This window comes from Chelonia mydas, chromosome 1 (assembly GCF_015237465.2).
Source record: "Chelonia mydas isolate rCheMyd1 chromosome 1, rCheMyd1.pri.v2, whole genome shotgun sequence".
Classification (NCBI taxonomy): domain Eukaryota; kingdom Metazoa; phylum Chordata; order Testudines; family Cheloniidae; genus Chelonia; species Chelonia mydas.
In genome coordinates, this window is record NC_057849.1 from 36,531,979 (window position 1) to 36,546,540 (window position 14,562).

General features: G+C 40.0%; 1 protein-coding gene across 7 annotated transcripts in view; it reads right to left on the bottom strand.

The window, feature by feature from the left end:
* Window positions 1–14,562, bottom strand: part of CWF19L2 (CWF19 like cell cycle control factor 2) — a 175,135-nt gene that overhangs the window by 80,670 nt on the left and 79,903 nt on the right. For all 7 annotated transcript variants that reach the window (XM_043529780.1, XM_037890131.2, XM_037890102.2 and 4 more), the window contains 2 exons: window positions 12,161–12,286; window positions 10,814–10,951 (listed from right to left, as the gene is read on the bottom strand). In XM_043529780.1, coding sequence (XP_043385715.1) covers window positions 10,814–10,951; window positions 12,161–12,286 — 264 coding nt within the window. The remainder of the gene's footprint in view (window positions 1–10,813; window positions 10,952–12,160; window positions 12,287–14,562) is intronic.

Consider the following 14,562-nt stretch of genomic DNA (forward strand, 5'->3'; position numbering starts at 1 on the left):
AAGCTCTATAACCATTAAAACACAAATTGTCAATATAACAGGTCAAAATATGCATAGTAAATATCCTTAAATCAAACTAATAAGTTCTCAATCAGCATTTTTCCTAACTTTGCCTATTTATAAATTTGGATCATCATCAAGGGAATTGTGTGTGTGTGTGTGTGTGTGTGTGTGTGTGTGTGTGTGTGTGTGTGTGTGTGTGTGTGTGTGTGTTGAAATTGACATTTACAGATAAAAATCTAATCATTCCAAGTCTAACTATATCAAAATACATATTCGGAAGGGGCTGAAGTAAGGTTGCAGATGGCAACCTTAATTCTGGCATTTCCTAAATTTTGTGTGCTTGACTTTGCAACCTTTATAAGATTCTTTTACTTTAGTTTTTCATATGCAGTTTTCTAGTTTGTCTTTTTAAAGTGAAAGTAAAAACCACATTCCGTTATGTCCAACTGTAATGTTATCTCTCTCCAACATCCAATATACCTGAACCCTGGACCTTCAGCATTGCAGCACAGACCTCTACTATTTGAGCAGAAGGACTAACTGCAATTGCTGGCAACAGGAATAGGTCTTTATCCTTTGTGGACCAGCTAGAAGAACATTCAGTGAAATATAAAAAATAATTAGGAAGGCCACAAAATAATTTGGAGAACAGCTAGCCAACCACTCAAAAAGTAACAGCAAATTATTATTTTTTTTAATACATCAGAAACAAGAAGCCCGCTAAACAACCAGTGGGGCCATTGGATGATCGAGGTGCTGAAGGAACTCAAATGTGAAATTGCAAAACTACTAGTTGTGGTATGTAACCTAACATTTAAATCAGCCACTGTTCCAGATGACTGGAGGATACCCAATGTGACACCAATTTTTAAAAAGGTTCTATAGCCGATCCTGGCAATTACAGGCCAGTAAGCCTAACTTCAGTGCCAGGCAAACTGGTTGAAACTATAGTAAAGAATACAATTATCAGACACATAGATAAACATAATTTGCTCGGAAAGAGTCAACATGGTTTTTGTAAAGGGAAATCATGTCTCACTGATCTACTAGAATTCTTTGAGGGGGTCAAGAAGCATGTGGACAAGGGTGATCCAGAAGATATAGTGTACACAGATTTTCAGAAAGCCTTTGACAAGGTCCCTCACCGAAGGTTCTTAAGCAAAGTAAGCTGTCATGGGATAAGAGGGAAGGTCCACTCATGGATCAGTGACTGGTTAAAAGATATGAAAACAAAGGGTAGGAACAAATGGTCAGTTTTCAGAATGGTGAGAGGTAAATAGTGGTGTCCTCCATGGGTCTGTACTGGGACCAATACTGTTCAACATACTTATAAATGATCTGGAAAAAGGGGTAAGCAGTGAGGTGGCAACATTTGCAGATGATACAGAACTACTCAAGATAGTTAAGCCCAAAGCAGATTGCGAAAGGTTACAAAAGGATCTCACAAAACTGAGTGACTGGGCAACAAAATGACAGATGAAATTCAATGTACATAAATGCAAAATAAAGCCTATTGGAAAACATAATCCCAACTATTCATACAAAATGATGGGGTGTAAATTAGATGTTAATATTTAAGAAACATCTTGGAGTTGTTGTGGATAGTTCTCTGAAAACATCCATTCAATGTGCAGCGGCACTCAAAAAAGCTAATCATTAGGAAAGGGATAGATAAAAAGACAGAAAATATCATATTGCCTCTATATAAATCCATGGTATGCCCACATCTTGAATGCTGTGTGCAGATGTGGCCATCCCATCTCAAAAAAGATATATTGGAATTGGAAAAGGTACAGAAAAGGGCAGCCAAAAATGATTAGGGGTATAAAACAGCTTCCAAACGAGGAGAGATTAATAAGATTGGGACTTTTCAGCTTGGAAAAGAGAAGACTAAGGGGGGGATATGATAGAGGTCTATAAAATCATCACTGGTGTGGAGAAGGTAAATAAGGAAGTGTTATTTACTCCTTCTCATAACACAAGAACTAGGAGTCACCAAATGAAATTAATAAGCAGCAGGTTTAAAACAAACAAAAGGAAATATTTCTTCACACAACACACAGTCAACCTGTGGAACTCTTTGCCAGAGGATGTTGTGAAGGCCAAGACTATAACAGCGTTCAAAAAAGAACTAGATAAGTTCATGGAGGATAGGTCCATCAATGGCTATTAGCCAGAATGGGCAGGGGTGCAAAACCATTCTCTGAAGTGTCCCTAGCCTATGTTGCCAGAAACTGGGAATGGGTGACAGGGTATGGATCACTTGATGATTATCTGTTCTGTTCATTCCCTCTGAAGCATCTGGCATTGGCCACTGTCGGAAGATAGCATATTAACCTCGATGAATCATTGGTCTGACCCAGTATGGCCGTTCTTATGAGTATGCTTAACACAGTGGGCTATATATAGAGGAGACAGCATAACCAAACACACTGATTTGGCAGATTCTTTCTGACAGGTAGTGTGGCTAAGCAGAATGAGACTCGGGCCTGTCATACTGGGCTCTAGTCACAGAATATGTAATCTCTCCATGGGATGTAAGGGTTTGCTCAATAAATAGGAAGAGGTAGGCAAACTTAATATAGGGACTGCTACTGTACTCCCGGTATGTGTGTGGGTATATTATATAATGCCTATGTATTATAAATTACGCATATTTTAACATTATCTCGGCTGTGAGGGATAATTTATTTTATACCAGTAGCCATGCCTAAGGAATGACAGACATTCGACAGCAGCAGTTCAGCCTGATAAGATGAATGAGACTACTCAGAAGAAGAGTATAAGAGATGTTTTCTCCCCGTTCTAGGCAGAATATCATTTTTAGACTTTCAGCAATTTCCTTCTGCTCCTCTTCTTGAGAATGACAGATTCCTTTTTGTGGATATATTTTCCATTTCTCTCTCAAATGAAAGCACAAAAGAGAAAGTAATTCTTAAATGTCAATTTTGTGCAGTATATTAACAACTAAAACTGACAATGGGGGTTTAGCTGCTAAATTTAAAATCCTACAGGACGAAAAAGAAATGCACTCTGCTGCATCCATTTACAATTGCTACCTTTGCTTTCTAAAGATTCACCTACAGAGCTCCCACACTGCAACACAAGATATTCTAAAAGGTCTATATCATCTTTATTTTTAACTTTTTATTCATGTTTCAAGCTATGCAAAGTACACAAAGACTGCAGCACTCAGTACATCCACAAGCACATCCAAACTTTCAGACTGTTCCCAAAGCTCATATACTAGCACTGCTATTGAAATAGCTGTGAACTGGAAGGCATTCTACAAAATGGCATGCAAATTTAAAGGCGCTTTAATGTCAGTTCTTCAGTATCGAAGCTCAGGCACACTCCCTCCAGTTCCTTTAGCGACAATATAAATTAGGTGTCATCTACATTTTGGGCAACTGAGAGCCAGACCCAGTGTGTAGAATACGAAGCAGAATACGAAGCAGAATACAACCTCATCTTTAAACAGGAGTTGTAGCCAATGGAATGTATAAGTCCCAGCGTTCAACGTTCTATCACATTGAAACACTTCTCTTTTTCTACAAAACCTAGCAAAGAGCAATCTGTAGGTTTCAAGAGAGTCACCCTGCTAACAGGCTCATGATGCAAGGCATGTTTGCTTAGGAGCATAAAAGAGAGATCAGCCAGGGTCTGAGCCAAAGTCTATTGAAGTCAATGGGAGTCTGTCTATTTCAATAGACTTTGGATCATACCCTCACAGAAGAAATGTAGGAAGATGATTAAAAGAGAGGAGACATAGTAAGTCCAGATTTTTATAGTATCATATAATCATAGAAGTGTAGGACTGGAAGGGACCTCAAGAGGTCATCTAGTCCAGTCCCCTGCCCTCACAGCAGAACTAAATTATTATCTAGACCATCCTTGACAGGTGTTTGTCTAACCTACCCTTAAAAATCTCCAATGATGCAGATTCCAAAACCTCCCTAGGCATATAGCTTATGTGTATAGCTTATTAGAAAGTTTAATGCCAAAAACGTTAAAGTAAAACACACTCCAACCATTGGCGTAGTTTGACTTCTATATTTGGAGGTACAGAGGCAACGCATGGAGGGAGGGCTCACAGGGTCACATTCTTCCCAGAGGCAATGCATGTAGGGGGCACATAGAGTAACATGCCCCCCCCACCCTCCAGAAGTGACGGTTGCGGGGGCTCTTGGGGTCATGAGATGCTCCCCAAGGCACTTGTTTTCCACTGCCCTGGCACTCCTGCCTCTGCGGCTGCTCCTGGGGAGCCAGGGAAGCAGTGAGCGAGCGCCTTGGGGAGCCTCTCATGGCAGCCAGCCTCCGTGGGCAGGGGCCAGTTCCAGGGGGCATCCCTGGCAAGCACCAGGCTCCTTCGGGGAAAGGCAAGAGCACATTAGGGGCGCAGCTCGGAGCTGTGCTGCCCACCCTGTCTGGAGAGCGCTCAGGCATGAAGAAGCAATCCAGCTCGGGTCCCACAGCATGAAGAACTAAGGACCTGAGCGGGCCAGGTGCCTCCCACCAGCTTCCAATCTGCCAGCTCCTGGCAGGAGGCAATAGTTTTCAAACTGTGTGGAGCCTCCCCCTATGGAAGCATGCCATGCAGTTTGAAAATCTCTGTCCTAAATGGAAGGCAGAAATCTGGAGAGGCACGTAACCCCACATCCCCCACCCCATGCACTCTCTGGTTTGGGGGGGCAATGTCCCCCATACTCCCTCCAATCTCCATCCCTGACTCCAGTGTTTCCTTTCAGATCTCACGATAGATCTTTATACAAGGTGGAAAATACTGAGAGGCCCCAGTGGTAAATGGAAGAACACAGAAGTCTAGTATTCTTAAGCATACAAAATGGAATAACCTAGTTTCACAGATTTGGAGTACAATCAGTGGTTTTTTTAAACCAATCACAGGAAGTAGAAATAAATATTTTCTTTCATTTTTCTTTTTTAAATATATTTTGTTTTTTAAATGTCAATCTTCCAAAATGCAGGAAATTACAAATACTATTTCAGATTTTAACAGAAAAAGAATGGGAAATTATGGTTTATTTCGATTGAAAACCAGTCAAGTCTCTTTCCTGATAAATCTAAATGCCAACTTGCATGGGAATGGAAGGTTCCTGTAAGACACATCACAATGAAGACTACTTCGGCAGGGATTCCATCAGGTCCAGATACCTTATTGTTCTTCATCTATTTGACGGCTTTCTGTACCTTGACAAATGTTGGAGGGGTCTGAAGTCATCCTTGATAGGATATTGAGAAATTAAGTCAAAGATGCTTTCGTCAACACTGAAGTCATGATTCAGGTGGTCTTTGAAGTATTTCTTTGTGCATTGATTGATTTGTTGTCCCTGAGGAGGTTGGCTCCATCTCTGCACCTAAGGGGGGGTTAGGTACTGGGCTGTAGAGAGGCTTTGGTTGCATTGAAGAACCCGTGCACGTCATGGGCGTTGGTGAGTTGTTGGATCTCCTTTGCTTTGTTCTCTCACCATTGTTCTTCATTTTGTGAGTTTTCCATTGAACTTCAGCTTTAAGTTGATGGTGAACATACGGTTTCTTTTTGAATTGATGCCATTCAGCCAAGCACAGAAGGCCCTACACTTAATGATCAGGAAATCTAAGAACTGATCCGTCTCGTCAAACCAGTCTTGGTGGTTCCTAGTTGAGAAGCCCAGTGTTCCTTCACACAAAGCATGGATGACCAATCTGAGTGCTTTCCAATGATCTTCAGGGCTTTCCATCTTGGTTTTGGTATTCATCAGTTTCTTTGTAAGGCACTGCTGGAAAAGGTCATGTTTAGTTGAGGCTTTAAGACTCTCAATGTTGATCTTCTGTCTGGCTGATTTCTTCCACATTTTTCATTTTGGTGCGAGTTTGATGGAAACGATGGAGCAGATAAGGCAATGGTCTGTCCAACAATCATCTGCACCAGTTAGTACTTTGGTGATGTAAACATCTTCATGATCACGAGCATGGACAATGACACAGTCAATCAGATGTCAGTGCTTAGATTGTGAGTGTTCCTTTCTCTCCCCCCCAAAGAAGACAGAGAAGAACTGGCTCACCAGCTTCACACCTTAATCCTGAAGATATGGAATTCAGAAGTAATCCCAGCTGATCTTAGGGATACCATGATCATGAACATCTTCAAGAAAGGAGACAGACTGGACTGTGAAAACTATTGAGAAATCGCCTTGTTGTTCACCTCCAGAAAGATTCTTACCAGAATTCTGCTCAATCAGCTGCTCCCCTTAGCTGAATCCCAGAATCGCAATGTGGATTCAGACCATCTTGGGGTACGATTGACATGATCTTCACTGCCCGCCAAATTCAAGAAAAGTGCAGCGAGTAACATCGACCTCTGTATATGGCCTTCATCAACCTCACAAAAACATTCAACTCCATCAATCACAAGGCTCTGTGGAGAATCCTCCTTAATTTAACCAAAATTTGTTGCCATCCTCCAACTCCTCCACAACAACATGTCTGTGACAGTGATCAACAATGCATCTGAAATGGATCCCTTCCTAGTCAAGACAGGAGTCAAGCAAGGCTGCGTCATCGCTCCAACCCTTTTCTCCATCTTCCTTGCTGTCACCCTCCTTCTCACTGCTGATAAGCTCCTCTCCAGAGTTGACATCCAATACAGAATGGTCAGCAAGCTCTTCAACCTCAATCGTCTCTGATCCAAGATAAAGACTATTACTAAATCATTCATTGAACTCCAACATGTGGATGACTCTTACACATATAAGTAATCCCATGAACATTAAAATTAGCTATTCACACAAAGTTAATAACTTTAGTATATGTAAGATTGGGAATAAATATAGATTTAGGAATTTAATTTGAGGCATCCAGGCTTTTAAATTTTGGCCAGCAGTTATAAGTACTCTATAAAAAAAATTCCACTACCAGCTGACAAATACATTAACTGAAATCAGGATAAAAACATACACTAAAAAAAATCTACACGTCAGAGATAAGGTTGTGTTATGATGAAATATGCATTTCTTTAGACTGGGTTTATTACAGTAGATGGGCAATGGAGAGTTTATGATGTCCCTAACTATCCATTTGCTTACTTTTGTATACTGGTATTTTGTAAATGATGCAATAGGTAACTACACTTAATCACCAAACTTAAATAGCGTTTGAAACCAAGTTTTTTGTTTTCTGCCCATTGACTTAACTGCAAGCAGAATCTGGTCTTTATCTTTTGAGTGTGCTCGTCAGAGACCAGAATCAAAATGTTTGTCAGAAGTCATGATAAAACACAGCTGGACAAGACGACTGGTTTTCTAATGTTTTGATAATCTCTAGAGAAAGACTGCCTGACAGCTGGTCTTCCCATATTCTTCCCTTCAGGCAGATGTTATTGCTTTTTAGATTTTTCCAACTGCTCACAAATCTTTTCCAAGTCTTGCCTGAAGGACTCCTCAAAGAAAGGACAACTTTAGAGTTACACTAGAGGGTGTTGCACTTCCCTGCCAGATAAATGACAAAAGTCTTGTGTGTTATGCTGCCCAGTTCCACACTTGCAAGGCTTTCCAACACAAAGAGACTCCCTAATCCCAGCCGCCTAAATCACGTACAAATCCATGGTCTAACCATCCAGAATCAAAACCTCCCTTTGAGAACCAGGTCTTTGAAAGCTTACAGAACACCCAGGATCATGCTTAATGATAGAACCTCTGTGAAGAGTAAGCATCCTGAACATGGTATCCCTCTGTATGAGCTCTCCATGCCAGGCAGAAATCATCCTTAGTTTGGCATGTGATAGGTGTTATTCTGCAACACAAACAGCCTAGGAGGTGCAAACTCTTTGAATGGAGTCCAATATTCAAATGCAGTGCATAAGTCTCTGGTTGCTCTCTGATTACTGAGCCCTCAGGATCCACTAAGATTATCTCAGGTTGGAGGTGTGCTCGACATCTATGACATGGTCCCTGTTGGAACATGATGGCAAAGCAAATATTTTTCTCCTTCTTGGACTCTTGTAGAAGAAAAGCAGGCTTTCAGATAAGTCTCATGTCCAGCAGGGTCCTCCATTTGTCTTGCAGGGGAAAAACTGGCATCTGGGGTAGTTTACCATGAATCTTAGTGACTCTAGCACCCTGATAGTAGAATACAGAGATATTCTTATCCTTGAGGAAGTGGGAGCTGTCATCCAAATGGGGGGGGGGGGAAATGGTTCTTAAGTAGCCCTCTCAACTAATGCTCAGCATTTAACAAGATCACACCAGACCAAACACTGATTTGGTTATGCTATTCCTCTATCAGAAATCTGAGATATATCCAGTGGATGTTCTGTATTTCCTGTGTGTATGTAAGTGCCCACCTGGTCCAGATCACATAACGAGTCCATCCTCAAGTACAGGTAGAATTGCTGCCTGACACATAATCAGAACTTCTTTGACAACCAAGTGATTGAAGCGTCTGAGTTCCAGTCCTTCCCAGTATTTTTTGTATTAGGAAGTATGTGAAATAAAACCTCTTCTGTCACTTGCCAAATGGTAAGGGTTCAATCCCATTTTTGCCAAAAGGGTCTGGATTTCTTGCAGGTCCTCTTCCTGATACTGCTGTACTCAAGATCATTCTCAAGTGAGGATAATCTTACAAATTTTGCAACCATGCTTGAGAATTATGAAGACAGGTGCCTAAGGAATCATCAGTAACAGAAGCCCCATATTCTTACTTTTACAGGCAGATCTTTGGACTTTGATACACAGGCTGGATATGTGCTATTGAGCCTTTCAAAAACCTGAAGCTTTTGTTGCTTTTATCTCTGTTGCCAAGGTCCCTCAGTCCTCTGATGATACTGAGACTTTTAAATCTTATTTATCTTTCTCTGCTTCAGTGGCCTTTCATGGTGATTTATTTCATGCAGCGTATTTATTATGTTTTACATGAAATATTGCTCAACTGATGGACTTGTAGTTTATTACTTTTTTAAAATAAATTGTTATAGTTCTGCATCACTGACCCATCCCAAGAACTTTTTTCCATTAACACTTGTCAAAGTTTTGAAGACTTCTCTTAGGTTAACCCAGCCCTATTCACTACAGAGGATAAGTTTAACTTTCTTAACCTAGCTTAATAGGGACTGAGGGTAGGTCTACACTACCCGCCGGATAGCGATCGATCTATCAGGAGTCAATTTATTGCGTCTAGTCTAGAAGCGATAAATCGATCCCCAAGCGCTCTCCCATCGACTCCAGAACTCCAGCGCCGCGAAAGGCACAAATGGAGTCGATGGGGGAGCAGTGGCAGTTGACTCACGCCGTGAAGATGTAGCAGTAAGTCGATCTAGGTACGTCAACTTCAGCTATGCTATTCTTGTAGCTGAAGTTGCGTACCTGACATCGACTCCCCTCCCTAGTGTAGACCAGGGCTTAGATTCTTGAGGTATGGTATCATCCCATCTGAAGGTTAGTAAGTACCTAGTACATGAACATCACCACTTCTTTAGTTTTACGTTCTCTTCATTTGTTAGTAAAACCAAGTGTGTGTGTTTTATAATTGCTATGCACTGAACTGATGATTTTAAAGGTATTTCCACAATGGCTCTCAAATGGCACTAATCTTCCTGATCGGTATGCTAGATAATCAGTTTAGCACATATATCCAGGTTGGCTCCTTGATCCCATACTAATTATTTTACAGGTGTCTACATTGAATTGCACTGGTCAGAATTTCATCAGTATCTCAGACTTGATATTATGGTCACTAGAAACTAGGTGCTCTTTAATTTCTGCCTTATTTACTACACCAGGCTCATTTTCCACTATTAGCTCCATGCACCATTACTTTTTTCCACTACTGTTTTCTCACCAATATCTTGTAGCTGAAATTCTACATAAAAAACAACCCTACACACTAGCCACTATATAATCCTACTTTATCTGCAAAAATCTCTTTGTTTAACCTCATCATCGTGTTCTAATGGCCTCTATCATCAGTCTACGTTCCCCGTTTCTCTTTGTTTTAAAAAAAATCCTCAGCTTCAGTTAAAAGGGTCTTTGCTGCGTCAGCTTAAGCACCATTATTTTGCTGGCAATAGTCTGAAACTTATATTTCCGTCCTATTTCCTTTACCTACCCCTTCGGAAAGTGATAATTTGTAAACTCTACACACTAGGAATGTAACATCCTAATCAATGATTTAGCTTAACCAAGCTTTGCCTACTGCACCGCAGGATTGCAATTCATGGGAGTCTCAGAATCCTCTCTCATCAGTTTGTGTGTGTTACCCTGATTTTGTTCCTCATGAAAAGACAGGTCTCCTTCTGTACTCACTGTACTTGACACAGAAGTAAAAACACACCTAAATGCATTTGCAGCTATAAGTAAGATTACACTAACTTATACCTACCCCAGGAGACATTTGGAACACTGTACTAAAATATATTTAAAGCACTAAGGAAGGTAACATACCGTATTTGAGATGATAATGCAGAACATCCTTTATATGTGCATATGTATCGCTAAAAGAAATCTTTTAGAAGCCAAAACAGTCATCCTTCAGGACATGTGTACATGCCAAAATAAAGTTTCATTTGAGATATCAGGGCGCAAAGAAAGCATCTTTACAAAATTTTTAAATACATGAAAAAAATTAATTCTTTCAAACAGCTGAATTAACTTTTACCCAACTTTCAAAAAACAAAACAAAACATTCCACATCCAGGCTAACAACAAAAATAGGAAGATTAATCCCAAACATTGATTTTTTAAAGAAATTTGAAAGTAAGGGTTTACAATGGAAATGCTATTTCAATCTTAAGTACAAATTCATTCATACTATGCCTTACCTTGGATGCCATTCGCATGAATAGTGAGTTTTGATCCTCTGCTGTTCTCATCTTTTCATTTTTGACCAAATCCTTCAGGCTCAGATCATCATCATCCTGAAAATACCTGACTCTTTCTTTATCTATGTGAGTAGCACCCTGAAAACGGAGAGATTGAAAATGAATATTAATCTGGACTTCACTGCGACCAGGATTTCACTAAAGGGGTTTAAAGAGTTCAAGTGTTCACTCCCAGGGAACTTTATGACCACCTGTGCCAGAAACAACAGTGGTCTCGTGGGGAATTCATGCAAAGCTGATGTCTCTGCTGTGGGATGTTTCCATAGCTGGTGAAGCTTCATCCTAGTTCATAGTAGATGTCTGTCCACACCATCCTGGTTTGTACAATTGGTGGTGTCTCTTCAGAAAAGGCTCAGGACTCAACACTGTAGGTGGACACTGACATAAGTGGTGATGAATTCTTATCCATTCTGGAAAAAAGCCTTTCTTCACACCTGTTTGTCAAGCTGATCTGCCTTACTAACCAAGGAATTACTTAATGGAGATGTGAACCCCCTGCTGCTCTCAGAAGCTCAAAACCCAAACTCAGAATCCTTATGTAGCTATTGAATGGACTTTTACTAAAATGTCCCAGCCAGCAAGAAGTTATAGACATTTTTTGAAAGAGTAAAATGGAACTGAGTAGAAAACAGGACCCCTTGTTGCAATGAATATGACCTAGAGGAATAAATATACACAGAGCCAGTATTATCACTTAATATTTACAATATAATAGCACCCAGACTGAGCTAGGCATTGTACAGTGCTATAAATAGACATGGCCGCTTCCCCAAAATGTACATAGGCTAATATTTTGCTCTACTGAAGAGAATGAAGATCCCTCTATTTATGTCTTTATTATTATTCACTGTTTTGCTTCACATAACTACAAAATAGAACAAATAGCTTCTAGGGCCTAGACAAGTTATCATCAAGATATTTGGCTGGGTGTGAAAAGATGCTCTACTAATCTTTTTTGATTTAATATATATATTTACATGATTTAGAAGAAGTGTATTTTATTTGGCTAAGATATATTAATACCTTGAAAAGATTTAAAACATTTGGTTGGCTTTATATTTAAATAAATTCCCCAAGAAAACTCTAAGGGACAACACCACAACTTTAAAATAAAAAGTTAGCTCTTTGCACTATCTAGTTCTTGCCATTATACTGAAAATAAACTTATTTTCCCAGCTACCTACCTACTCTTTCAACAAACACATACACCACTTATGCCGTCATAATAGTAAATTTACAAAGCAGTCAAAGAATTACATTCTAATAAAGATGTTATATAAAGTGTACCATCTGTCTCTTTCTTCTTCCTCCTTTCGGCTCCAGCGGTTCTGCCATTGTGTTCACAGGCCATGCTCTTCCAGATTGATCTGTTCTGACAAGGATCACTTCATGGTCTTCTTGCAAGCTTGCAGCCTATATCAGGTTTTAAAATAGGTTTTTAAAAATATGGTATAGGAATGGTAAAACAAAGCAAAAAAAATGGGAAGAGCAAATAAACCATTAAAATTCTGAAGACTTAAGCATGTAACAGCTAAAATATATTATTTATTACTACTTGCTTAAAAATAATTTTGGAATAATATATAGTACACAGTTCCTCTATCCTATACTCGAACAGGAACAAAGATTGACAAAATACTGTATCAGTGAAAAGAAGTGTTTTTATAACCGAATCCAATGTAAAAAAACCCTATTAAAAAGACTAGAGATGTAACCGTGATGACAGTTATCCAGAAAAATGATTATCTTAGTACTTTAACAGTCTTTCAAACTAAATACAAAAACAACAACAAAATACGTGTTTGCTAAAAGCCATCTTAAAAATTGTAAGATTCAGCAGCACATGTACTATTCCTGATGCTGCTGTGCCTTACTCATAGCTTATACAGTTTTATATACTTCTTTAGGTCAAAAGGATTTCAATCCAATTGTGTTAATTTTACAAGCCAAAATAAAAATATACTAAAGATAATTACCATCTGATAGATGCTTGGTTACACAGCAAATTTCTTTCTTTATAGTTATGTTTGTCAGTAAAGATCTGTTGCTTTCACCACAACATGAGGCTTGGAATTATTTAAATCTTGGCTATGTGGTCTAAAGCAGTGGTTCTCAAAGCCGGTCCGCCGCTTGTTCAGGGAAAGCCCCTGGCGGGCCAGACCGGTTTGTTTATCTGCTGCGTCCACAGGTTCAGCCGATCGCGGCTCCCACTGGCCGCCGATCATGGCTCCAGGCCAATGGGGGCTGCAGGAAGGGCGGCCAGCACGTCCCTTGGCATGCACCGCTTCCCACAGCCCCCATTGGCCTGGAGCGGCGAACCGCGATCCGTGGGAGCCGCGATCGGCCAAACCTGCGGACGCACCAAGTAAACAAACCGGTCCAGCCCGCCAAGGGCTTTCCCTGAACAAGCGGCGGACCGGCTTTGAGAACCACTGATCTACAGCATTCATAAGAAATGAATCCAGCCCATCACAGACATTTTTTTGTTTATCTAGGCCAATCTATGTTGTAAATAAGTTACAGGGGCAGGAACAATCATGACTGAATCATCAGATGGTTTATCTGCTGAAATATTATGGTGATAGGACCTGGTATGAACCCTACAACAGGTAACAAGATTTAAATTGCACTTGGGATGGCAGAAGGATTCCATTCCTCCACCCTCAAGAAAAAAGATTTAATTTACGGTTGGTTTACTCTTCTGCATAGCTTTTGGAATCACAAGCAGCATGGCTTCCAAACCCCATCCAGCACTGTTTGGAAGTACAGCCTCCTTCTTAGGTTGTTGATGGCAGAGGGATTTCACTTCATGCCATACCAACAATAAAGCTCAGATTATCATCCATGAAGTGGACTTCTAGAACAAAGTGCAGAAATTTGCAACTTTTTAAGGCAACTATATTAATTTACCAAACCAAAGTTCCCATGAAAGTCAAGGCCAAATCTCCTAACATAAATAGAGCAGGACTTTATCCCAAGACTTCAGCTATATCCACTACTTCCTGTCACCTACCATGCAATTGTGCAGGTCACAATATGTATGAGTGAGTGGGAGGCAGTTTCCAAAGGGGTCACTAAAACACACCTTTCTCTGGGAGAGAATAGAGGGCAACTGAGAAGTCATGAACAGAATTTAGTGAGTAGTATAATCCTGAAAATGAGAAGATCCAGGTCTCTCTCAGATCATTAATCATATTCCTGTGGGGGCTTCTGTTATTTTTGCACTTCCTCTCCCCCATCCCTCAAACTGTGGCTCTACTCTGAGAAAACAACTTTTGAAAAATATCACTATAAAAATAGGGAGCAAGATAGGTGAGGTAATATCTTAAGTTGGTCCAATAAAAGATGTTACCTCACCCACCCTGTCTCTCTAATATCCTGGAACCAACACCGCTACAACTGAAAAAAAACCCTGCAACCTGAAAAAAAAAAAATGGCACATTTATGTTGTCACAATGGATTTTCAATTCATATCAAATTTGCTTATTTTACCCCAAAAAATTCAAACTGTCAGCCTTGCAAAATTATTGTGGACTTTGAACCTCAAGTTCTGTACTTTCTGGCCTGTGTATCACCAAAAATAACAACTTTCTGGGAAATATTGTATATCTTGGCCTTAAAACAATGCTTTATATAGGAGATTAATTTTCTACTCTTCAGTGTTTTATATTGGTTTAAATCATTTTAGA